Consider the following 26826-nt stretch of genomic DNA (forward strand, 5'->3'; position numbering starts at 1 on the left):
TAGTCAAAAGAAACTGGATTCTTTGTTGCTGCAATAACAAATATGTCCCTAAAGGAGAAGATGATGCTAAACTCAAGGCTTCAGTTGCTTGGACTCTACTCAAGGCCATCACATACTGCTCAATTTCCAGACTTTGTCTTTTTTCCTATATATATATATATATATATATATATATATATATATATATATATATAATATAGCTGAATTGGTTACTGCTTTCCAACTTCAGACCCTTTTAAATTTGTTTCTGTGTCTCTGCCATTCATTTCTTGATCAAGGTAAGATACTGAGAATTTGGGCTTATCAACACCTACCTTTAGCACCTCTCTTTCCCGGCACAGGTCCATGCTTTAAAGTGCCATATCCAAGCTCCCCTCCCCCCCCATAGCTTTCACCACAAAACCCGCCACTTTTTAGTGCTCAATTGGAGCAAACATCAATTTAGGTTTTCCGGGGGTTGATATTTGCTTTGATTGAACTTTCAAGAGTGAGTTTTTGTGGGGAAAGCTCTGTAGAAGAAGAAAAAAGACATGCAGCTTTAAATAGCAGGAAATAGCCTGTAAAGATTGAAGGAACGTCTTTTGTGAACTATTGCCACCTAGAAGTTAATGGGGAAGTTGTACTCTGTTAGTGTCAAAACAAAAAATAAAAATAAAAAAAATCCTTCCAGTAGCACCTTAGAGACCAACTAAGTTTGTTCTTGGTATGAGCTTTCGTGTGCATGCATACTTCTTCAGATACTGGAAGGAAGGAATTTTTTTATTTTGTTTTGACTATGGCAGACCAACACGGCTACCTACCTGTAACTACCTGTATCTGTTAGTGTCGTTCAGGATGTGACATAAATTGCATAAACACCATGAATGTTGCTGTGTTTATGAAAGTGTGACTAGCCACTGCAGCCCACTCACACTACCCCTCTAAGCAGCAGGTCCATGAAAGGGTGGATAGTGGGACAGGGGCCGGGAATTTAAACCTTCCTAGTCTGATGCTAACTATGTGAGAGAGGGAGAGGCACTTTGTTTCTAAGTATGGCTTACTATTATATGCAAATGGAACCTATGTAATTTGTGGTTAAAATAAGCATGAGCAAACATTCCTTGAGCTCTCCTGGGAGAGATGTAAAATATTCTGCGTGTTCTATGCAGAATATATAAGATAGCATTTGTGCAGAAAATACAGTATTTTACTAAGTTTAGCGCATGTTTTTGGCAGGGTATATTTAAAACTGAGGTTGTCCCATTTTGCAAAAAGCAAATAGAAATATTTTCTGCAGACCTACTTGGCACTGCTGAATTATTATTTTTAAAAAATAAGTTTAAGCAAAATACACACACAAACAGATAATAAACCTACACAGATACATTTCTTATCCATATGTCTCTGCTGCATTGATTTTTTTTGTACACCACTTAGAGATATTTTAAATATATTAAGTGGTATAGAAATTAAATAATCAAATATTTAATATGAATATTGATTTACAAAATCCATAAATGTGCATACTCACTCAGGGGAAGATGGCCTTCCCCTTCTCCTGTATTGTTGTAGTCAACCAAATACCATCAGGTTATTTTAAAAGCCTTTCATTTACTTTAACCCCTTAATATTTTCATTATAGTCGTAAGCTTTTCCAGAGGTGCTACTTGCCAGACCTTTTGATACCAAGATTCCAGCATAGTAATACAGAAGTTCTTTCAGTGCTTGGCAGTAATAGCATCTGCTGCAACTAAAAATTGGCTTATTAGTTCTTAATTTATGATACCAACCCCTTTGCATTTTGTTCCAACAATAATTTCAGCAGTGGGGAATTAGCCACACTTCTAAAACACAAGCTGCCCTGCTTGAAATGGCTGATCACAATGACTTAAGTGGTGCCTCTAAAACCAGCACATATATATTCAAGCTCTTGATCTTAAGAATGACCTCTGTTGTTGCTGAGCTTGTAGAAACAGATCTAATACCTGAAAAGGTAAATATACTTCAAAATAATATACCGTCATCAAACATGGTTTGCCTTCTCTATTGAGAGTATGTAATTATATATCCAGGTTTTTAAATAGAACCTAATAATAATTGCCTGACAATGAGGATTTCTGAAGGACTCATGAATAACCATACTCTTCATTTTGCATCTTTTATGATTATTTTTTATTGAGAGCTTTTTTAACCTGTCGTTAACTGGATTGTCCCACAACATGTTAGAGTAAGGTTACCATATTTTTTAAAATGAATCCGGGGACACTTTAAATAAATAAATAAATAAATAAATAAATAAATAAATAAATACTACATGTTCGGGAGCCCCTGCACCACCATCATATGGGGACTTCTGAGCAGTTCCTGAAGCCAACCAGAGCCAACTGCTCTGGGTTGCTGAGACTGCTGCTGCTGCGTTTCTGGGGGACATTAGATGAAATCAGGGGATATTCCGGGGATGGAATTTGTCTAGGGACTTATTCGCAAATCCGGGGACTGTCCCCGGGAAACCTATGTTAGAGTAGTATTTAAAATAAAAGATAAGAGCAGGTATGGTTATATGAATTAAAACATTTAACCAACAAACAAACAAACAAACAAACAGGAGTGGACTAACATCCAACAGCTGAGGCAAACAGATGTATTTTACCATGGCAATGCCAGGAATGTTGGTTCCAGTTGTACCTCAGGGAGAAAGTAAAATGGTAAAGGTAAAGAACCCCTGGACAGTGAAGTCCAGTCGAATTAGATTATGGGGGGTAGCATTCATCTCTGCTTTCAGACCGAGGGAGCTGGCGTTTGTCTGCAGGCAGCTTTTCCGGGTCATGTGGCCAGCATGATGAAACCGCTTCTCGCGCATGGAACACTGTGATGAGTGGCAGAGCTCATGGAAACTCTTTACCTTTCCACTGCAGTGGTACCTATTTATCTACTTGTGCTGGTATGCTTTCGAACTGCTAGGTTGGCTGGAGCTGGGAGAAAGCCACAGGAGCTCACCCCATCACACGGATTTGAACTGCTGGCCTTATGATCGGCAAACCCAAGAGGCTTGGTGTTTTAGATCACAGTGCCACCTGTGTACCTCCAGGGAGAAGGATGTTCCCTAATCAGTACGTCACCACTAAGAAGGTCATGTCTTATGTTGCCCCCTATGTACTTTCCCTAGAATGGTAGGCAGTCCCTCTGGAAGGACAGATCAGGATTTGGGGCTGCTTCTGGATACATCTTTGTCAGTGCAGACTCAGGTAACCCTAGTGGCTAGGAATGCCTTTTATTAGCTACAGCCAGTACACCAACTATCTAATCAGGCTGTTTTTAGATGGGGGCTGCTTTGGCCATATTGATCTGTGCATTGGTAACCTCCATGCTCGGTTATTTATTTATTTAAACAATTCATATATCACTTAGCTTCAGTTTCAAGACTCTTGTGGTCATTTACAAGGCCCTTAACAACTTGGGGTCAGGATGCCTGATCCCTAATATCCCTGTTCACTCACTTGAAGTCTGTGATGGGAATCATTGTTAGTGTGCATGTTAGATACATGGCTTGTCTCCACCAGGAGCCGCACCCAATTTTATGGAACTGCCAGTTGAGCTCAGCCTGCTCCCTGGTGAACTTCTGGAACTTCCTGGAGACATTTTTAGCCCAGCAAGCTTTTAAACTGAACTCTGGTTTTATGGTTGTTTTGTCTTAGACTTAGAGAATGATTTTATAATGTTAATTCACATTTGATTAATTGTTTGGGGTCTCCTGCACACCATTTAGAGAATAGTGTAATTAAGCAGTATATAAATTGTATAAGTAAATATGTGAGTGAGTGAGTCTCAGACCTGGAAGAATCCATTAAGCTGTTGCAATTCTGTCTTGTTCCTTCCAAGTTATGTAGTATTTATTTCTTCTAAGTCTTTGAACCATTTACCTAATATTAAAGTGGTAATCAACATTGCCTCTAAATATTCATGGCTATCAATGACTCCCAAGTGCCTGGTGAATGCCAAGGCTTTGGCCTGAAGCATTTATTTACTATGGTAGAGGGATCCAGTTATTGCAAAGTTCATTCCAATGCCTTATTTTAATCTAGCTGCTTTCTTGCATGAAAATGATATTTATGAATCTCCACTATGGACATGAAATAGATTACTCCAGATGCTGGTGACCATAGTTGTGGTTTGTTTGTTTGTTTGTTTGTTTGTTTAAGTCTAGGCATTCTTAATTGTATGCCTGAGACAGTTGTAGTTCTGCCAGGTTGTAGCAATATTTCCTGAGAATTCGTGAGAAGTTTTGCACGTCTTAAGCAGTTCTCCCCATACTTACTACCACTGAAGATTTCATGGGATCCCAGACCAGCCCCTGGCCTAAGAGAACCTGCTCTGCTTGTCCCACGCCCCACCCAAGTCCTAGGGAAGGCACTTAAGCAAATACTGTATGGAAAAAGAAGATCTCCCTGCTCTTAGCACTGATGCTGCTAGTGGGGTGGGGGGTGGGGAGCTATTGTGGAGCCCAGTCCTTGTGAGAGTGTCATTAGGCAGTTTCCCTATGAGAAAAGAAAGAGGTCATGGGAAATGCTTAGGTGGCTAAGCTCTTTGTGCCCATCCCAGTGTGTGTGATACAATTGCCTCACAAGAAGGAGAAGGAGAGTACAAATGAAACAGCAAGATTTTTCAGCTTCTCACATGCTTCTGTTGGGAAATCCCTTTGGGTGTACAGGAGTAATGTACTATACCAAAATGAGCAGGGCAAAACAACTTAACAGGAAAGAGACCTGAGCAGGAGCTCTTCTGGTAAAGACCTCCGCTCCTGTGTCTCTGTTCTATACATTATGCCCTTGCCAGACTCGCAGAACAAGGTGATCAGGAAATTAAGACAGTATTTCATCTTGAAATGTGAATTCCATACCATTCCTGATCTAGGGACCCTGTTTGCAAACATATGGAGAGGAATTCAACTTGGCGCTAAGCAGATTGCTTAGTCAGCGCAAACATTTCTGTTTGCCTGATGGAATGATCTGTCGTCTTCTCCCCTCATGTTCAGTTCTGGAGGGTTCTCCTGAACCCTCCCCCCTGCTAATTTGGAGGAGGAAAAGGGGGACCTTGTGCTAGCAGAAGTCCTTGCGTGGGCTTCCGCTAGCAGGGCTTGTTAACTGAATATTGCACAAGGATTTGAACAAGAGCAGTGGTCCATATATTTTATATATACGCCAATCCCTTATCCATGGTTTTTATAATCCCTCAAAGTTTAAAAATCTACTCTAAGCAAAATCCTTGTACATAGCTTTCTAGAAGAAGACTAGTATTTGAAATGCTAAAACACTTATGGACACACACTCCATTGTCTCTAATAATGTTTTTAATTATAGCAACAAGTTCTGATTTCCTAAATTATTGCTAATAGTTTAAGGGCTCACTGTCAATCAGTGATACTGAGGCCTGTAGCAATATATTATTGTTATTCTATCAATCTGCAGTTCAAGCACACACCTTAATTTATCTGAGGTACTAAATCAATAAAATAAATGTGTTTAAATATATCTGCAGTTGGCAGCATAAATTAAAAATAGATGTCAAAGAAAATGAAAGATTGTTGAGATACTAGCCAATATTTTAATACAAAAAAATAAATAAATTCAAAATTCTACTAATGCTTCCTTGCTGTTCACTTTACCTTAAACCCCATCTTCCTGTTGATCTTGTCACAATCTTCTTGACAATAAGGGTCCCAATCTTGCACATTTTTACCTGTCACAGAGCAGGGGTGCCTACATTTTTTGTTTGGAGTAATAGAATTAGTCTTCAATTTTATTTTTCAGACTCACCCAGCAGTGCTGAAACTTCTTATACAAACTGAAAGTGAGCAACTTGTCATCATTCTGGAGAGAAATGAGTAAGTACTTCTAATTTGTATTCCTTGCCGTCTAGTAGTGTTAGTGAGTCGATTGCAAAGTTAAAATTGATGGGTTACATAATGCATGAGGAACTGTGGCTCAGACTGCTATCTAGCTTTAGAAAATAGTCTCATGTAACCATATTTCCAGGCCTTTTCTTGTTCAAAACAAGATGGTAAGTACATGTATAATTACATATATCTCTTTCTACGTTGCTTTAAGCCTGCTTCATTCCCCCACCCCTTTGTAACCATGATTCACACGGTTAAAGGCAGCCAGTTTTCCTGAAACAAACAGTATTTGTTTATTGCTTTCTTTCATTATCACTGCTTACTTTGATAGACTGTGGCCCAGTGACAGTTCCTGCTCACGTGGGGCTCCAGGGCAGCATCTTTTGCCATGTAGTATGGCTGTGGCATGTCCAATGACCACCATTTTCATGTGCAGCCGTGAGGGGATGACCAGAGCCTCTCCTTCTGGCCATGCTAGCCCACAGGGAAAGGCCCTGGCCCAGGGGGCAAATCTGGTCACAGGGGAAGAGGCTGACCTGCCCCATCCCCTTCCAGTACTTAAGAGGATGGCTGCATGTAGTTCACCCACTTTGGAGGCCAACTGCAGATTTAGCACCCACCCAAGCTGGAGGTGGCCTGGCTGAAGGTGAGTGGGCAGGCTTGTGTGAGGACCTTACTATGGTTTCTTTGGTCACTGTATTCTGGGCCAGGGAGGATTTTTTCCCATGCAGACAAATTGGCTGGTCTGCAGGTCACAACTTTGACAGATAAGGCATTGCGTTGGATCCTTATTTGATTGGGTACTGTGTTAAAGGGGTCCAGGAAGGGTGTTTCTGTCCAGGAGCCCATATGGGGGCCAAAGGGCCATAGCACTTTTCTTAGTGGCGGCTCAAGTGGGGTCGATGCACCTGGTCCATGTCAGGTGCAGCTCCTCAGCTCTGGGTTGACACCACCATAATTATCAACCAGCAGGCAGGCTGCTCAATACCAGATTCATACTCAGTACCTGCCCAAACTAGAGTTACCAGATTTTTTTCAATGAATCCGGGGAGACTTTTCAATTCCCCCCCCCCAATGAAATCCGGGCCAGCAGAGCAACCTCGCAGAAGCGGCAGAAAACACAAAAGCCACGTGCGCCGGAATAAAACAAGAAAAAACAGTCACCAGCAACACAGGGAAAGGAAACAAAAGCCCACACACAGAACTGCAAGGAAACCTTCGCAGGGAGAAACCCTTTCCCTCAAAGGCTGCTGGCGAATGGCAAGGCGGTGGGGGGGACGACACATGGAGGCCTCACACAAATGCAATAGAAAGGAGGTAGTCTCAACTCCAAAGCAGGACCCCCACAAGAGCAAGCACAACGCTCTCACACGGCTCCCTACAGATCCTCCCAACAACACACCAAATGACACACAGTTCAAACAAGGGCTGTACACATACCAAACCGGGAGAATGAACAAAGGCTGTCTACGGAGGAGCGCTGCAGCCAGCGGTAGCGATTCAGTCAGCTCAAGAAAAAGCTATCAGACATGCTCTCGCCCACCCACTCTCTCTACACACTCAACAGAACCCTCACGCTGCTGGAAACTGTGTAGGGGAAGCGGAAGCAGCCAACACCAGCAAACGCGACTGAACTGCAGAAAGGACGGCTGCACACCTGCCAGCCATGTCGAGAAGGGACAAACCCCACTGTCAGCCATCCGCGCAGGGTCCCTCAATGCTGAGAGTGAGACCGTAGTGTGAAACCAAGGCAGAAGTTGGAAAACCAGCAGAGATCCTTGGCGCAAGACTGAAAAGGGAAGCCCCAGAGTTGCACCACGGTTTAAATTGGCCCCCGCCACGCCCCTGGGGACATTAAATGAATTCCGGGGACAGATTTCCTCCAGGGACAGAATGGTGAATCTGGGGACTGTCCCCGGGCACCGGGGATGTCTGGTAAGCCTAGGCCAAACCCTACTGACATCTGTAATCACTCTGTAAAATTGTGGCCGATTTCAACCCAAATATCAATCTCCTGTATTTATTTCCACGCTGCCTGGCCCTTGTTGTGCTGTGGGCATCATGCTCCTGTGATGGCAATCATCAGTTGGTTTGTCACTCTCTTTTAAGTGTATAAAACTGCCTAGTAACCCTACCTGACCTTCTAAATGCTATGGGGAAACTGCCAGAAATATAATAAGCTGTTCAGCTAAAATGTTTCCTACAGCCTCACTCCCCCCAAGAATAGCAATGTATTGATCTTGATCTTTCAGGTTGCTAATCAGCAAAGAGCATGGCAAAGGACTTGGTTGGGTCTCCTTTGCTTCCACCTAGAGTTGCACACCGACCATCTATTTGTTGAGCACTGGATTAGGCAACAAATCCTGTGGTGTGCAGTAAGGCAATATTGGTGTGCGTGTGTCTCATATCTTACTCTGAGGTAGAATAGCTGCTCAGCTGGTTTCAGTCTTTTCAACATGATTCTCCTAATACGTAATAGCTGTATACAGAATAATAAGATGTGGGAGGTTGTGTAGATGGTTTCCGCCCAACTAGGTACACAACTTTGTTATGGGTGATGCAACTGAGCTAAAGGATAGGAGCTTTGCTGAAGTCTGAAGCCGGAATATTGTGTAACTTTCACAAGCAAAACCAAAGAAGAAGAATCCTGATAGATATACTCTCTGGTGGTATCTCCTTTATGTGTTTGGGAGGGATAAGGTGAATGTGATTAAGAGCCTAATTTAGCAAGCCTCAAGATCCCAATCACAATGATTATTTTCTTCCAAATATATTTGTGATAATAGGAAATATCCTGTACACATTATAAGAATTACAGATAACCATATAAGCAAAAACAAAAGGAGGAAGGATCCAGGGAAGACGTCCTCTCTACTAAGGTTACATCCTTACCTCATATCTCCCAAAGAGAAGTCATTGCTGTTAGAACTGCTGTGGCACTTAGTCAGCGGACAGTAGGTATGGTGTGTGCGCCTCTTTTGTGGCAGACAATATATAAGGGAAGACTTCTATTAGAGAGTTGTTATAATAAATAACTTACAGAGCTCAAAATCTGGTATAGATACTGTATGTAGATTTAGTAAATGACTGTACTGGGTCCATTTGGTGTTTTAAATTTGTTAGCTGCACACCTAGAGTATACATATAAAAATGTGAAGTATGGAGGCAAAAAACCTGTGTTTGTAATGGTGTCCATTTGACTGAAACAACTACTTTTAGCCAGTGCTTGGGGTGTGTGTGCTGTAAATATGAGGTGCCAGTGCTTGCATACTGGTAACGGTGTCATGGGTGCCAACACTAAATGGCTTCCATGGTCAGCAATTAAAGAGGTGATGGTATTCCATACCAATGAATGACATCACAAAAAGCACTGCTTATAGCATTAAAACTCTTTTGCTGAAAACTTTAATTGAATTGTATTTCAGATCACAGTTCAGATACGTTATTTCATTCAAATGAGGCCTGATTAGCAAATCTATCACTGAGTTTTGAAAGTAGCAAAAGTGTAAAAGGCTACAGGTGGTATCCAGTGTTGCTGTTCCACTCATGCAGCAGACATCTGCTTGGGCAACAGAACATTCCCTTCCTCTCCTCTCCCCTAAAGCCTCTCCTCAATATGTTTAAAATATGCTCCAGGGGGTTTGGTATCCTCCAGAGTAGATTTGGGGCAGCACAGGGGAGAGGAGAGGGAGGGGGAGGTTGCACAAGTGGAATTCCTGTGATGTATGTGTCTCAGAGACATTACAGTTCCTCTCTTGCAACATCAGATACAACTCTTCCTGAAGAATGTAGGTTTTAATCACACATTTTCATTTAGCACCAGATTATGATGAGGATACTGTAAATAGATGCATTCTAGAGACTTGCAATCTATTAAAAATGTGTTAGAAGCACTTGCATTGCCAACAGCCTTTCAAAATTGGCACTTTAGTGACCATTTACACAACATTTGCTTTGTCAGACTAATCATCTCTCTACTTAGCTATACTGTGTACAACAATAATTTATGGGCAAGTATTAAGCAAGCTTCAAGAATTTTTTCCTCATAAATGTTGTATGTATGTGGGTCAAAGTGATAATGGTCATAACATTGTCTAATGTTGTAGTTTTTCTTGGTGTATTTAAGTTGTCCTTGCCAGCAGAATAATGGTATGTGTTTACTTTTCTTGCAAATATATTTTATTTATTCATTTCTTACTGTTCTATCCCACTTTTTGTCCAGTTGAGCTCATGTTAGCATGCATGGTTCTCTCCCTGACTTTTTAACCTTACAACCCTGTAGTTGTGAGAGAGAGAAAAGTGATTGACCCAAGATCATCCCAGTGAGTTTTGTGGTTGAAGTCGGAATTTGAACCTAGATCTCCTACCAGTCCCAAAACTGATACTATAACCACTGTATCACACTGTCTCTCCTTGATACAGGATAATAGCCTGTGCATAATATAGGAACTAAAGAGAGAGAAAATATGGTTGCTTTCCAGAAGGGAGAAGAATTAGGTTCCTTTAGTGGGCCAGGTTGGCACCTTGTGGTATCTGATATCATTTTATTCATGCCCTAACTTCTCCTAAAGTTACCATATTCTACCAGCCTATCAAAGTTCCTTCAAGTTTGTTTCCTAAATATTGCTGGCTTTTGAAAATGCTTCCCTTTCGGAGCAAATGAAAGTAGTATATTGTGATTAGTAATATATACATATTGTTCCATGCCACCCCAATCTCTGAAGACTGTGAGATTCCTGGAGAAGAGTTCTAGGCACTTATCCCAGGTTTCATGTTTCCTTTTGGAATGAGGCACAGTGGAGACTGTGGAGTCTTTATGATATATGGTTTATTTACACATTTATACAACCTGAGCCTTTCAATTCCAAGGAAACCGAACTCTGGGTAGGCACCTAGAAGCGTTGGAATCTCACACTGCTTGGAGATTGGATGGTATGCAACAATATTATCAGTGGCTCAAAATAATAACTAAAAGAATAATCAAAACAAACAGCAGAAATTATATGGTGGGGAAACAGGACCTCCCAGAAGTATATGGCTGTTATAAATTATTTCTATATTGTAGTTTTAAAAGTTTATAAATTATCCCTTGGACCACTGACTGAGCTATTTTACCTGTGAGTCCTAGAACCAGCTGCTGCAGTGTAGTGTTTCAGTGATAGCTGACAGCTGGAGTTACCCTTTAATTAAAATAAACAGTTGCTTTTTCAAAAATTACACTCCACTGTTACATCAATGCCAACATACTGCAGCACAGTCAATCACATTCACAGTCATTGTGGTAGTGCTTGTGTCATTATTTCTGTCCGTGTTTTGCTTTAATGAAGTAATTTCCATTCTCAGAATTCTTTTGCCTGCACCCAGGGTGGGGGAGACTGTCCTCTGTCAAGGGCCACATTTCCTTGGGGGCAGCCTGTCAGAGGCTGCATGCTGGTGGTGCGAGACCAGAGCCAAAAGTGGGCAGGGCTGCTCCCTTCTCTCTTTATCTCCATCCACTGGAGCAAAACCGGGCCACGGTGTGCCGCCTGCCCAGTCACACAGTGGGGAGTCCAGCTGGCCGACGCAACCCTGCTTTGAAGGGCACACTCGCGGCGCCTTGCAAGCCCAGTGCTGCTTTGTGACAATCGCAGAAATGGTGCTGCGCTCACAGGGTGTCATGAGCTGTTGCGTCTTTCTCAAGGTGAAGTCTCCAGAGGGGTGCCATTGAGGCTCCTAGCCTGTGCGTGTGCATAAGCAAATGCATGTTGGAGGAGGGTGCCAAACAAGATCTCGACTTGCGTGAAAATGAGCCTAGTTATGCCTCTGCTCCATAACAGCTTATGTCACAGTAAGGGTTTATCCACAATTACCTTCATGAGTTTGGCCAAACTGCAGGAGGCAGTGGAGGATAGGGGTGCCTGGCGTGCTCTGGTCCATGGGGTCATGAAGAGTCGGACACAACTGAACGACTGAACAACAACAACCTTCCCTCCGTTCTTTCAAGGCAAGGCCTGTGATTTAATAAAGCTCCATGTCCAAACACATACCTCCCCACACACTTTCCTTCTTCTTCTTTGCTCTGCAGCTTTCCCCACGGAAACCTGCTCTTTAGAGCTGAATCGGAGCAAACCTCAATCCACAGAAAAAACAAACTGACATTTGCTTTGGACACAGAGCGTTAAAGCATGGGCCTCTGCCTGGAAAGAGTGGGGCAAAAGGTTGTGTGTGGATAAGCCCTAAATGTGTCTTTCAGGCACCACAAAGCTTAGACTGTACCGTTGTTTAGTAAATGGGAAATGTAAACTCCGATCTCTTTCTGTCTGATGAACTAGAAACCAGCTCAGAGGTTACACCAACATGCTTGTCTGCATTGTGGGCCATTAGGAACAACTGTAAACTATTATATTGCTCCTCTTCAATCCCTATCTATCATCCCCTCTTATGATGACGGTGACTGGTCTCCTCCTGTTGTCTCTCTTTTGGTTTAGTTTCTTCTGTTTTGGTGTGGGCTCCAGACACTGAGAACCATCATGAATTCGTAACAAAATGCCAATTCATATATGCTTAATCCCATCATTAGGATGAAAGAGAAATTTTGGGGATTAAGATATATTTCCCCCCCAGCCTGCATAATTAGATGCAGCTCATTTTTGTGACTTTGAAGAACAACTACATGAGCCATTGTCTCATTGAAAGTATCTAAAACAAGCACTGGAGCACAGCATGAAGCTGTACCAGCTAATTAAGTAGAGAAAGCAGTAGAGGAGAAGATATGCTTGCTTATGCAATTAACATATTAAAGAAATTCTCACTTTAAATTACCCCTTCCTATCTATAATTGCAACAGCAGAATGCCAGGTATCCTGATAACTTTATTCTACTATCACTTTGAAGGGAATACAAGAGGGTAATTGGCCAAGTGATGCTTGCTTCCTTTCACCTTCAGCTTATCTGGATGCAGTGCTGAATGCAATATTAACAAGAACCTAGAGCAAATGTAACATAATCATTTGTGGATATAAAATGAACGTGGAAAGAAAAACCTCTTCCTCATATAGGTCAGTAACTCACTAATTGTAGTGTTCCTTCTGTCAGGGGCGTCGCTAGGGGGGTGCGGTGGGGGCGGTACGCCCCGAGTGGCAGGTGTGACAAGCGGCGGGTGGGGGTGACAAGCGGCGGGTGGGGTGACAAGCGGCGGCCCCTCCCGCCACTCCCCACGCAACGCCGGTCACCCTGGGAGCAGCAGCGCTGCATGGACGGGGTGCTCCCTCGGCCGTGCGCTGTTGCTCCCGGGGCGACGGAGCAAGCGGCGGCGCATGGGGGTGACAAGCGGCAGCCCCTCTCGCCATTCCCAAGCGCTGCCGCTCCCTCCGTCACCCCAGGAGCAACAGCGCACGGCCGAGGGAGCACCCCGTCCGTGCAGCGCTGCTGCTCCCAGGGTGACCGGCAGCGTGGGGAGTGGCAGGAGGGGCCGGCGCTTGTCACCCCCACGCGCTGCCGCTCGCTCAGTCGCCCCGGGAGCAGCAGAGTCCGACCGCCGCTTCCACAGCCTCCTTTTGAGCCGCAGAGCTTAAAAGCGGGCTCTTCGGCTTAAAAGCAGGCTGCAGAAGCAGCGGCGGCACTCCCGGAAACGCCCCGGGGGCGGGGCATCGGGACATCACAATGTGACGTCACGACGCCCCGCCCCCGGGGCGTTTCATTTGCCGCTCCGGGTGCCGCAGAGCCTAGCTCCGCCACTGCCTTCTGTCACATCGGAGACAAATTGATCTTGGACAGACATCTTTTAAACAGCATGGTTTGAGCAAGTTGGCAGCCAAATTATGCTGGCATAAGGTTAGTGTCAGGATCCTGTGCACTCCCAGCAGCAAAGCTATGCTAGCCAGGTTCCCTTCTCAGCATCCATGACAATCATTGCCCCCCCTTTCCCCTCTACAAGCAGCATTGCATCATGAATGGGGTTTCAGCAGCGTATGATTGACATGTCAATTTAGGGTGCCAAGGTGATGCCCAATTTAAGTAACACAAGGCATGGGAATGCATGTGGTGACCCCTCATGTGCCTGCAGCATATTACTCTGCAGTCTTACCATCTGACCTGACTTTTCCATCTCCTGGTCTTTGTTATCTGAAGTGAGCTTGGCTAGAAGCAAAGCATCTGGGGGGTAGACTCTAGCAGCCATTGCCAACCTCATGTTTTGGACTACAACTCCCATCAGCCCAGTCACAAGAACCCTCCTCGGTGGGGCTGATGGGAGTTGTAGTCCAAAATATATGAAGGCAGGGTATTGAAAATTCAGCAAACTCATGTGCTTATTCCTTTTGCTCTTTAAATTATATCTCTACCCTCTGCTTGTACTGAGCTAAAAGATAAAGGACCCTGACAGTTACCGTAAGTCCAGTCACAGACGACTCTGGGGTTGCAGTGCCCATCTCGCTTTACAGGCCGAGGGAGCTGGCGTTTGTCCATAGACAGTTTTTCCAGGTCATGTGGCTAGCACGACTAAGCCGCTTCTGGCGCAACGGAGCACCAAAACCAGAGCAGCACACGGAAATGCCATTTACCTTCCCGCCAGAGCGGTACCTATTTATCTACTTGCACTTGACGTGCTTTCAAACTGCTAGGTTGGCAGGAGCTGGGACCGAACAACGGGAGCTCACCCCGTTGTGGGGATTCGAACTGCCGACCTTCTGATTGGCAAGCCCAAGAGGCTCAGTGGTTTAGACCACAGCGCCACCCGCGTCCCTGTACTGAGCTAGGACAGACCTATATTTAAAGAGATGAGTGGGCCACTGTCATGGCTATTTTGCCCCAAATTGCAATATGGATGGGAGTGAATGACTGGCAACGAAAGAGAGGAAGATGTCCTTATGTTGAAATGGGGATGTATTCCTCTCTTAGAATCCCTTATGCACTACTCCAGTTTCCAAGTGGTGAGAGACTCCAGGGATTTTTGCACATACCCAGATTCAGTTTCCTTGAAATGGAGGTCAGTGGAGACTGTGGTGTGTTTAGGATATATGGGTTTATTTACACATATATACAACCTGACTGTAGGATGCAGGGGTTCACAGCATTAGCACACCCATAGATCTTGCTGCCCCTTAGGTTTCCAGGGGAGCCCTAAAGTCCAGCACACAGCAAACATGTCTCTGTGTTTCATGCTTCCAACTTACTCATCTTGTTCTTCTCTCCATCAGCCAGGTGTGTGGAAAGATCCACCCATTTGTTCCTATGGCAATGGAGCTCACTCGTTTAAGATGGAGCTCACTCTTTTTAGATGCAGATGTTGGGTACTTAACTGAGCAGCTAACTATGCACCTTGACAAAGGGTCTGATTTGGCTGGTCCACCAGGTTCTCTTTTGGAGATTCTAGCCTCAATGATACAGGATCACAAGTTTTGGAGGGAACTCAAGGCTAAACCACTCAACTCATAATGCTTATGTTTTCATTCACAATTTTTGTTTCAAAGTGGTGTATAGCACAGGTTGTGGTGTCTTCCAAAACGCATTTGATTGCGTTCCTGTTTCTTCAGAAAGTTAGCTAGGTTTAATGCCAAAGCCATGGGTTTCCATATACTATCACATATTGTTAGAAACTATGTTAATTTCCACACTCTTCTTCTTCCCCCCTCCCCTGCAAAAGGTTGACAGGCCTTCCATAGTGACTCTAAAATAGCAAAGAGAATTGTAAACATGTTTTTGAAAGCAGGGTTGAACCTGGCCTTAATTAATTATTTGTTAGTTATTTTCAGTTTGATACATAGTCTCTAGGGCCTAATTTTGTTGAACTAGAGCAGGATAGATGACAGTAGGTGCAAGGGCTTCTAAAATGTCTCTCCTTCTCCATACTCAAAGTGACAGACCCTTGGCTCACATTCAGGGTGATTTTTGTGTTTTCTTTCTAAAAATAAAGTCTTTAGCCCTTGCTGAAGGCACTATGGAGGAGACTGAATCATGTTTCCAGGATAACAAATTTGACAGGGATAGACACCAACTACTTAATTTATCTTCTTTCAGTATTCAGTGTTGTCCTTGAAATTTTACAGGTCTACAGTAAACAAACTTTACCTGCATTTGATTAGAATCTTTCAAAGTAGTACTGGGTTTGTTTTTTTGCTGTGAATATATAATTTATACTGAAAGATTAGCATGTCCTCTAAATATTAGTTAGGAAAAAGTATTTTGCAGCTCATTTTAATGAGGAGCAAGGATGATGATCCATCTGCTCTCATAGGATCCAATTTTTGGCACCCACCTGTTCAAACATAGGTATGTGTATAATTTTAAACTGTGAATTTCCCTTTCAGTAGGAAGACAGGTAAGCAATGCAGGATCCACTGATAAGGCCTAGTGCACAGGTTTTCCAAATTTCCCTCATCTTCAGGACAATTGGGTTCTGCGTGAATTGCCCCACAGTGACATAGGATATATTATTTGAGCCTGGTCATAATGTAGAGAAAGCAAGTGCTTTTATTTTCATTTTTTTTATATAAAGAATTTATTGGTTTTTACAAAGCAGAAAACAACACGACACATACACTAACACAGACCAAAACCCAACCCCACAATCAAAACATAGTAAAACAAATATAAAACACACCAACAATTCTTCTTCTTGTTTATACAAAAACAAAAAACAAAAAAACTTTTCTAGTTCGAATCTTTACTAGGTGACTTCCCCCGTTTTCTCTCCTTTGGTTCCAAATCTAATTTACTTTAGTAACTTCTCTTCTCAAATATTAAATCATTCAAAAATGAATACTAATCACTTCTTAGCTTAAATCAAATCTATTCCAAATATAACTTCATATTAATTAATAATATAACTTCATCACATAACAAATTACTTCTTATTTCAAATCATACATCTTCTTTCACTTAAACTGCTGTTAATAACAAAAAAATCAAATATCTCTTCTCTAGTTCATAAACTTAAAATCTTAACACACCGGCTTCAGGGTACCATAATGAATCCTGATTTTATTTATTATATTTCACCCTATCCCTTTTCTAACCATTTTCTTGTGCCTTCTCTGGGTCTCCCCACAAACATTCCTCCATCTTACGCCGAAACCCTTTTTCAAAGTGTCCTCTTTCCTTGTAAGGCCACAGTTCCAGACAGAGTCTATGACAATCCTTGCAGGGTGCATCAGGGTACACAAATCATCATCTTGCAGCATCTCCGCTTCAAAATTCCGTTCGTCTTCTAGTTGTAGATATAAGAATCTTTTCCCCATCATTCCTGGACTCTCACCCCAGGAATTGGATATAAACCGTCTCCTAATCCTGGGTCCCTCACCCCAACAGGATTTTTCTTCTTCTCGGAGTTGCCAAAGCATTGTACTATGTACTTCAATAATTCCCTTGAGTTCCCTGCCAAGGTTTGATTCCATTTTAGCAATATTCTGAATAGTCTTTCTTGTGATGTATAAATCGTCATCCTGGGTCAACAAAGTTAATTTCTGGTTCAGCAATTCTAAGTTCAAAAGAATAGTCCTTTGTTCGTGGGTTAATCCAGAGTCCAAGGCCAACTTGAAAACGAAACCCAACATGGTAGAAGTGGGTATAAGGTATCAGATTTCAGTGTATTCCCATCTTAGTCACAGTATTTTTCCATCTCAACCACAGATTTCCGCAGCCATTTTCCCTGGAGTCAGGGCGAAAAGATTCCATTCTTTCCACTTTAAGAAGAAATATTTCCACCAACTTGAATCCCTCAAAAGGGATCTAATCAGTCTCACTTGGCAAAATTCAAAACATTATATCCAGCACTGCAATTCAGTCCCTGTCCACAGCTGTTGATTTGCAGTTTTTCTCTTGTGTTGACACAGCAGAAAAACACTGGAGCAATGGAATGAGTAAACTCTTCTACTAAAGCTCAGTACTTTGTTCTTAATACTATGAATGCGGGAGGGGTGCTAATTATAATTTTGTCTTGGAGAATGTAAGTACCACATGCAATTTACATAATTAATGAAACCATGTGTAGAGCCTGGCTTTCTTCTTCAATAGCTATCCATAATAGCACATTTATCGGGAATATTGTATGGATTTGTTTTGCTTTTTTCTTTCATTCTCAGTTTCTAACATGATGTAAATAGTGTGGGATAGTAACAGTTGCTGCAAACAGATTTTAGTCTTCTGTAAAATCAGTAAGATGCATATTCTAGAACACAGCTTTGGATTAAAGAGTGCTTACATCTGCAGACAAAAAGAAGCATACCGGTAACTCATGCTTGTTATGCCTAAATGCTATGACAAATTATCAGCTTATCAGTTTTGTAGCAGAACTTTGGGTAATCTTAAACAGATGTATCTTTCTTTAATCACAATGTCAATTATTTATTGGACAGCACTGATTAGCTGACGTGTACATGAAGAATATGGACAGCAAATAGCCAGCCTTCTAAGGATAGAACATGCTAAAAAGAACAGCAAAAGTCATCTGAAATTAAGTTAACTGGAATGAATCTTCATCATGAGTCATTAGAAGAGACGACACTTTGGCTACAAGATGAAAAATCTTGATGAAGGCCAGTTGTAAAAGCAGTACCTAGTGTTTAATAGATGGATCATAGGGACTCATAAATTTAGTACATACATTTCTTTCTTTGCAGTAAATGTCAAGCTTAGTGAAACAATATTTCCTGTGCTCGGTGTACCCCCTCCCCTCAGCCGGAGATTCACTTTGAAGAGATCCTTTGAAAATCATTGGCAGCAAATATTGCAGCTCTACAGCTGAACAGCTGTCAAAGACTAGAATGAAAATGTATTCCACATACTTTCCATTGTGCTATGAAATTGTCATTATTTTTACAACTTAGTCAAGTCACAACTTTTAGTGCAACTTTTACATTGCAAATTGATCAAAAATTTTGTGTGAGATAACTATATGCTTAAATACAAGCAGGATCTGATGCGGTTTTAAAAGCTAACAGATCTATTGTGGCATAAGCTTTCATGAACTAGAGTCCACTTCCTTAGCTCGATTAAGTGTTGTCTTCAGTTTGCAGGTTTGTGTGTAAGTGTGTTTACAATGCGTACACATATAAACACATAAGTTAAAGAGAAATTAAACACTGAAAGCAAAAGGGTGTGAAATATGAGATGGGGCAATTGGTCTAGACTTAAAATGCATACAACATAAGTACAGTGACCCAGTCACAGTAATTGTACTTGGAGATAATATCTTTCTAGTTGTGCTATAAAGTGGTACCTTGGTTCTCAAATTTAATCCGTTCTGGGAGTCCGTTCAACTCCCAAAACCAAGGCACGGCTTCCAATTGGTTGCAGTAGCTTCCTGCAGCCAATCGGAAGCTGCGTTGGACATTCGGCTTCCAAAAATAGTTTGCAAACTGGAACATTCACTTCCAGACAAAATCGAAAATTCTTTCTAGTAGCACCTTAGAGACCAACTGAGTTTGTTCCTGGTATGAGCTTTCGTGTGCATGCACACTTCTTCAGATACACTGAAACAGAAGTCACCAGATCCTTAAATATAGTGGGGGAGTGGGGAGGGGTATTACTCAGAAGGGTGGTGGGAATGGGTGATAGGCTGATAAGTGTGGAAAACCTGTTGACGACTCTAAACGGCTGCAATTAGTCTTGCAGGGAAAGGCAAGGGGTATTACAGAGAAACCAGTAGGAGAACACTTCAATCTCCCAGGACATTCTATAAAAGATCTCAAAGTAGCTGTCTTAATACAAAGAAATTTCAGAAATAGACTGGAAAGAGAAGTGGCTGAATTGCAACTAATCACCAAACTTAAAACCATGGAGAAACCTGGTTTGAACAAAGACATTGGATTCTTATCTCATTATACATAACAAAGCCATCTTTAGCCATCTCACCCCTTGCCTTTCCCTGCAAGACTAATTGCAGCCGTTTAGAGTCGTCAACAGGTTTTCCACACTTATCAGCCTATCACCCATTCCCACCACCCTTCTGAGTAATACCCCTCCCCACTCCCCCACTATATTTAAGGATCTGGTGACTTCTGTTTCAGTGTATCTGAAGAAGTGTGCATGCACACGAAAGCTCATACCAGGAACAAACTCAGTTGGTCTCTAAGGTGCTACTAGAAAGAATTTTCGATTTTGTTTTGACTATGGCAGACCAACACGGCTACCCACCTGTAACATTCACTTCCAGGTTTGCAATGTTCAGGAGCCGTTTTGTTTGACAACTAAGGTGTTTGACTACCAAGGTACAACTGTACTAATTTAATAGCTGTAGTGTGAAAAGAAACTCATGGTTCTAATGAAGTTGAAATGCAAGTGATTTGCATATGTTGATAAGTTCTACTTCAGCAATTTCACACTGGAGCTTGGCTTTTTAAATATTTTTGTTGAAGTACGGTTACTTTGACATTAGCAGTACTCTGTCATACAGTTTTCTTAATTTTGGATTCAAAAGCCAAAATAATTAGCATATATAGCTATATTAGTGAGGTTCTTGGTAGGTCACATTGCAGTATAATGTCATGTTTTATAATGTTGCACATTCATCAGTATGTCCTATCCTGAAGTATGTCATATAAAAAGAATGTTTAAAAAACGAATGTAAAAAAGCAATAGTATAATTAATGGAGGGAGGAATTCACTGTGTTCTGGAAGGGATTACATTGGACAACACCCCTGAATTACTTAGTTGTTTGCTTGTTTTAGTTTAATTGGAAAATAATGATCTCATTCAGGTGTCCTCTGGGAGCAAGAGTGGAATTCAACTATCTGCCATTTATAAATACTCAGTCCTTGCCAAACTACAGTGCAGTTATGCAACCCTAAACTGTGACATGACTGCATAAACACTTGGAATTCAAATGCTGGTTTGAGTGCATTCTTCTTAGACTTTTTTTCTCTTAAAAGCCCCTTAAAAGTTATTATATTGTATTGACATCTGACATGTTCCCAAAGGTCCTATTTTCAATAGCTGGCCAGTCACAGAAATCCCATCTTCTTGTGGGTTTAGACTCCATCACCATAGATTACACAGAAGGTATCTGGAGCTAGAAGTTTTACTACATCTGTGTTTGATTTTCTTGGGGTTGATTTTCACTTTATTTTTTTGTACGTAATGCCACATCAGTAGAATGGGATGAGGCAAGAGACACACCTAATTATAGGCATACATTCCCTCTTCAGAGTTGGAAGTAACATTCCAAAATACAAAAAGCGTACACACCAGTCGGTCTTCTTCAGTGCACTTTTTCTAATAGTGAAATGGGAATTTATTATATATTACACAGCAACTTGCTCAAAAGAAAATGTAAATGGGATAATTTTGAACCAATGTTTCTGTATATCTTATGGCATTACTCAACATAACATTAGATACACTGTTACATAATACTGGCTAATTTACAAGATTATGACTATTTAGCACCTTTGTTCTTTTAGCACAACGTTAAGATCCCCTTGAGTAGTATAAGGAAATAAAGGCTAGCTCAATCTGCTTGATAAAGCAGAACAAAATAGTAATATCAGAGACTCATTAGCGATGAACCAGTGCAAATCAGGAATAAGCATGTTTTATTAATTGTTTACTTAGTATAATTCTGTGACGAGAGAGCTTTGCATCTTATAAGGTGGTCTTATGCCACCTTAAACACTGGCAAATTAGTTATAACATAATTTTCCACGGACCACAGTCCACTTCATCAGAGTCATGAGGTGTTATCCTGCAGTGCAATTGTACATATGTGGTTGGACAAGGGGCAGTGAGGTCTGTGGAGAAGGAAAGGCAGAAAAGTACAAATAATGATAATTATATTCAGAAAAAGAAGAAGATGGGCTTTCTGTCATTGGGAAGCCAATAAATACATGTAGTGTTTTGCTTTGTTTTTAAATGGACTTGAGGATTGATGAGCTTAATGTACATTTGAAGTGCATTCTTTCCTTCAAAGGATTTTGAGGACTGTAGCTTGTTAAGGGTTGCTGGGAATTGTTACTCTGTGAAGGGTAAACTGCAGTGCTCAGAATTCTTTGAGGGAAAAATTGTGTTCTGAATATGCTGTAAAGATATAGCTTGTATAGATTTGAAGGCTGTGAATGCACAACCTTTTATTCTAGAATCAATGGAGGCTTGGACTTGTTTTTTTCTGCATCCTCCCCATGCAATCAAGCTCTATTGTAGTGTTTTTGCCCCTAAAAAGTGCTTCTTGAGGAACTGATTTCAATCCAAAAACAAAGCTCATTGCAGATTGATTCTGCATTACCCCAGTGTGTCCATTTGAAAACAGTTCCAGCAATTTTTTTTTTTGGGGGGGGCTGTCTGTCCACACCTGCCCAATGATGTTGTGGGTGGATATATACCAAGACCACAATCACTACATCCTCCTTCATTCACATGTGCAGGGAGGAAAAGGCATGGATAACCTAATCAAGGGGAGGATTTTCAAATACATCAAGTAACCTAACCCATCATTGTGGACAGCAGAATCTAGCAATAAATCTAGACTGAAAGCAGCACACTGAGATGGATTAAGAAAATCTACATTTTAGTGTTACAAATGGGTTAGTGTGTACCCAGCCTTAATGAACTTTGGAAAACAGAAAATTTAGGTTAAAAATTATTCCAGTTCTCAAAATGCCCTGCTATTCAGACCAAAGGTTCATCTGGTCCAGCATTCTGTTCTCGAGGTGGCTAAGCAGACTCCTTACAGGAAGCCCATGAGTACAAATACAGAGTCGCCATACAATGGCCCTGTATATACCATTGTACAGAATGCGGACAGCCAACTTTCTCCCCCATACAGTGGCCTTTTGATCATAACATTGTTCAAAGTAAAACATGCTGTTGCTTCCCACACACTTTTACTGGTGTGGTGGTGGAGGTGCTGATATTTGAAGCTGCTTGCAACAGTGGTACACTGTTAAAGAAACCCAGCAAGATGGGCAAGGTATAAATAAATAAAATAATAATAATAATAATGTTCTTTATCAAAGAGGTACCGGTAGCTAAGAGGGTGATCTACATTCGTCCAACAAGAGTCAGCATGTGTTGTTGTTGTTTTTTAAAAAATGTGTGCATACCTGTAGGAACTAAAATGTTGACTAAATATACTTATGTGTACCAGCTCCAGTAGGGACGTGGGTGGTGCTGTGGGTTAAACCACAGAGCCTAGGGCTTACTGATCAGAAGGTTGGCGGTTCAAATCCCCACTACGGGGTGAGCTCCCGTTGCTCAGTCCCTGCTCCTGCCAACCTAGCAGTTTGAAAGCACGTCAAAGTGCAAGTAGATAAATAGGTACCGCTCCGGCGGGAAGGTAAACAGTGTTTCTGTGCGCTGCTCTGGTTTGCCAGAAGCGGTTTAGTCATGCTGGCCCCAAAAACCTGGAAGCTGTACACCGGCTCCCTTGGCCAATAAAGTGAGATGAGTGCCACAACCCCAGAGTCGTCTGCGACTGGACCTAATGGTCAGGGGTCCCTTTACCTTTACCTTCCCAGCTCCAATTCCTTGAACTTGTTGCATTGCCTTAGAAAAAAAAATACTAACCATTTACAAGTTTGACTGCTGATTGTTGACTGCTGAAACACAACCCCTCCTCTCAAAGAATAGCCTATAAACTTAGACATCAAGTGAAAGAAATGAAAAAGGAATAGCAATAAAGTTCAAAATCAAGCAAAGAGATAATTTGCAGAAAACGGCAGGTAAAGCATGTTTTTCACAGTTTCAAGTGCTGAATATGCAACATAAATCTAAGAATACAGAACTTGCATCCTCCGATAATGCAGATTTAGACTTTATTATAAAGGCTAACTTGGAAAGTCATATGAGAACTCTGGGGAGCACAACAGGGAGAGGAGGAGCTCACCCCCTTAAAAGAACTGCTGTATCAGCACATTTTCTTGGAAGACCTCAACCAAATGACTTCACAGTTCCCTGATTTTATTTCTATCAACAGCTGATGCTGTAATATTGTTTGAGATAAATACCATCCTGCTCCTGTCACAGTCCTTCTAAATTGTGTGGTAAAACACTTGGTGCATAGGAAAACCTCAGAATCAAGATTTGGAATACAGTGGTACCTTGGTTTCCGAACTTAATCTGCTCTGGAAGTCCGTTCTTAAACCAAAACCGTTCTTAAACTGAGGCACGCTTTCCCTAATGAGGTCTCCCTCTGTCGGTGCCCTTCCACCATTCAGATTCCGTTCGTAGACCGAGGTAAAGTTCGCTAACCGGGACACTATTTCCAGTTTTGCGGAGTTTGTCAACCAAATCGTTCTTAAACCAGACTGTTCTTAAACCGAGGTACCACTGTATATGAGTCTGACTATAGCCCCTTTTAGAGATCTTCCTCTTTTCAATCAATGCATGGGTTGTGTTTTGCAGCCTTATGCATAGTTACTGTCAGGTCCGAAATGAACCCTGTACATATACTTGTATGTACAGAGTTCTCTCCATACATTCAAATAATTTTTCTAGTTGTGCATTGATGCCTCTTTTCAGACACTACAATTAATGTATAGAGACTTAGGACAGAGCTTGTTACTGCAGTGTTCAGTGCTGGCACCAGACGGAAAAAAATGGGGTGGGGGTGGGGGCCAAGTATATTTCTAGGTGGGCAAGTTGTGTCTCACATGTTAAGATCTCTGAAAGAAAAATAGCAGTATATGTTAATGAGTGCAATTGGGTGGCTGGGGGGCTCAGGTGAGAAGCAAGCTTCTTGTTTGAAGGGGTGCTTGCCCCCTTGTCCCCCTCTGATGTTCTCCACCACACCCTCACATGCATGTCCACTGAACTCATGAAAAACTCTGAAAGGGGCACATGGATATGAAAACAGAGTAAACCACAAACAGCTTTCATGGTTCTGGACAATAAGTGACTGAGAGAAAGTGTCTTGGCAAGAGAGGATGATTTGAGTGGCATTTGGTTCTATGCCTGTTTTGCAAGATCTATAAAGTGATGGGGCACTTGGAGTAGTGACACATATGCTCGCTTCTATTATCCTGTCTTTCGTAGGGCAAGAATACTGAAAATTTGGCATACAGATGTATGTATCCACACACGGTGTTATATTTTATGTGCATGCATCCTTGCTGCCCACTGCACATGTAAGATTTCTAGCCATCAATAATGTGAACTGGCCTTAAGCAAACAACTCTTCTATTTCAGAGAGTAGATTTATAGGTTTGGTACTTAGTAATTAATGCCCTATGACTAAAATTACTGCCCCATCCAGTAAGCTACCAAGCATATTTACTTACTCCTGCTGAATCTTGCACAAATGAATGTGACATATTATAAACTAAAAACAGTACTTCATACTTTTCAAAAACATGGAAGTTGTTTTAAGTTATTTGATTGTCTGTATTAACTTCTGTGGTTATTTGGTTGTAACGTGCCCTAGGACCTTAGAGTGAAGGGCAGGTAATAAATGAAACTAGAACAATAACAATAACTAAGAACAATGAAGCTTTAAACCAGTCTACAAGATCATCAGAGCACATGGTGGCCAGTTTAGCATATACAATTGGCTCTTCACACAAGGTGGAGCCATTGTATGGGTGCATTGTCAAGGACAAGATGATACTGTTTAGTAAGTCAAAAAAAGCTTATAATTTGAGTGATGTGCAGAAGTATTTTTGAAGGCATCAGCTTCCCAAACAAAAATCAAGCATGCTTGTGGTTTAACAAGTAGTGATCTAATGAGATTTATTTTCCCATTTTGATCAAGCTATCAGGGGTCATTCAAGTGTTTATGCCATTATGCTAAATGTTATCCCTTGCCTTGTATTTAAAAAGTCTATTAGTAACTGTCTACTGCGCCTATGAAAATCATGCAGCACCTTTGAAAGAAATACTATACATGCATCTACAAAATTTGTTCCAAGTAAAAACAGACTTCGATATACTCTTCTGTCCATGAGCACAGCACGAGCACAAAGATTTTATCTTTCAAAGATTATGCTGGCAGTCAAACAGATATCAGCTGTGTGAAGAAAAATAAACTATTCTTCAGGGAATACAAAAAATATCCTTAAAATATGGGAGAGTATACTAAGCAACAGCATAAATGCTAGCTAGAGATAAGACAAATGTTTTTTATTACCAGCATATCTTCTGTTTAACCTTTTTCTTACTAATTTTATTACTGTGCACATTCTTTCAAAACATCTGAATCTGCACTGTAGTTGGGTCCAAAATAGTAATTTCCCCTCACAATACATGATGTCCTTTGTAGATAATCGGTTTCCCCATTCAACCTATTCTTAATGCCTGTCTTAAGGTTAGTTGCAAAATGCTTGAAGAAATCATCAAGTTTAATACTATCTATGGGAGCCTCATATCCATACTTGCCAAATCAAATAATAATTTCATCTGTTAAGAATAGGGAAAGTGAGTCTGAAACCTGCCTGCTTGTGGAATCTGCTTTCACTGAATTCCCTACAATTGTATCACTAGCACATTGAAAGCAGCCTTTAGTAATCTGGATTTTGCTGAGTACAAGTTTTATATCCTACTTGGCACATTTTAAAATATTGGCTTCTTCTTCCTGGATAGCACCTCATGATTTCAACAGTAATATAATTTTAAATCCACACAACAAAAAGGGGTCTACATCTTAGTGGTGTGTGTGTGTGTGTGTGTGTGTGTGCGTGCATGCAAAACAAATGTTCCTGCGCACATCTATCTAGTGAAGTACATTGGGTCATGAACTCATCATAAGGAGTAGACTGCATGAGTTCTCGGATATCTTGCTGTAAAAAAGATGAGTAATTTCTTGGATTTAAACCCATTTATTGTCCAAAAGCAAAGGGAACTCTTCAGGAAATGAATGTTTCTTCCTGGAAATGGAATCAGACTTAAATCATATTAATTACTCGGAATAATAAAATATAAATCAAGATGCAGAAACGGTTGAAAAAGATGTGCGGGGGAACAATGGCATAGGTATCGTATGCACTTTTCCAATTTATCACAACAAATTCAGAGAAATTTCTACCGCCTTTACTTGGGCATTATATTGTTA

General features: G+C 41.4%; 1 protein-coding gene across 4 annotated transcripts in view; it reads left to right on the forward strand.

Moving 5' to 3' along the window:
- Positions 1-26826, forward strand: part of ADAM12 (ADAM metallopeptidase domain 12) — a 185546-nt gene that overhangs the window by 35306 nt on the left and 123414 nt on the right. For all 4 annotated transcript variants that reach the window (XM_033149428.1, XM_033149427.1, XM_033149429.1 and 1 more), the window contains one exon: positions 5787-5860. In XM_033149428.1, coding sequence (XP_033005319.1) covers positions 5787-5860 — 74 coding nt within the window. The remainder of the gene's footprint in view (positions 1-5786; positions 5861-26826) is intronic.

The sequence above is a fragment of the Lacerta agilis genome, chromosome 5, assembly GCF_009819535.1.
Source record: "Lacerta agilis isolate rLacAgi1 chromosome 5, rLacAgi1.pri, whole genome shotgun sequence".
In the NCBI taxonomy this organism is placed as follows: domain Eukaryota; kingdom Metazoa; phylum Chordata; class Lepidosauria; order Squamata; family Lacertidae; genus Lacerta; species Lacerta agilis.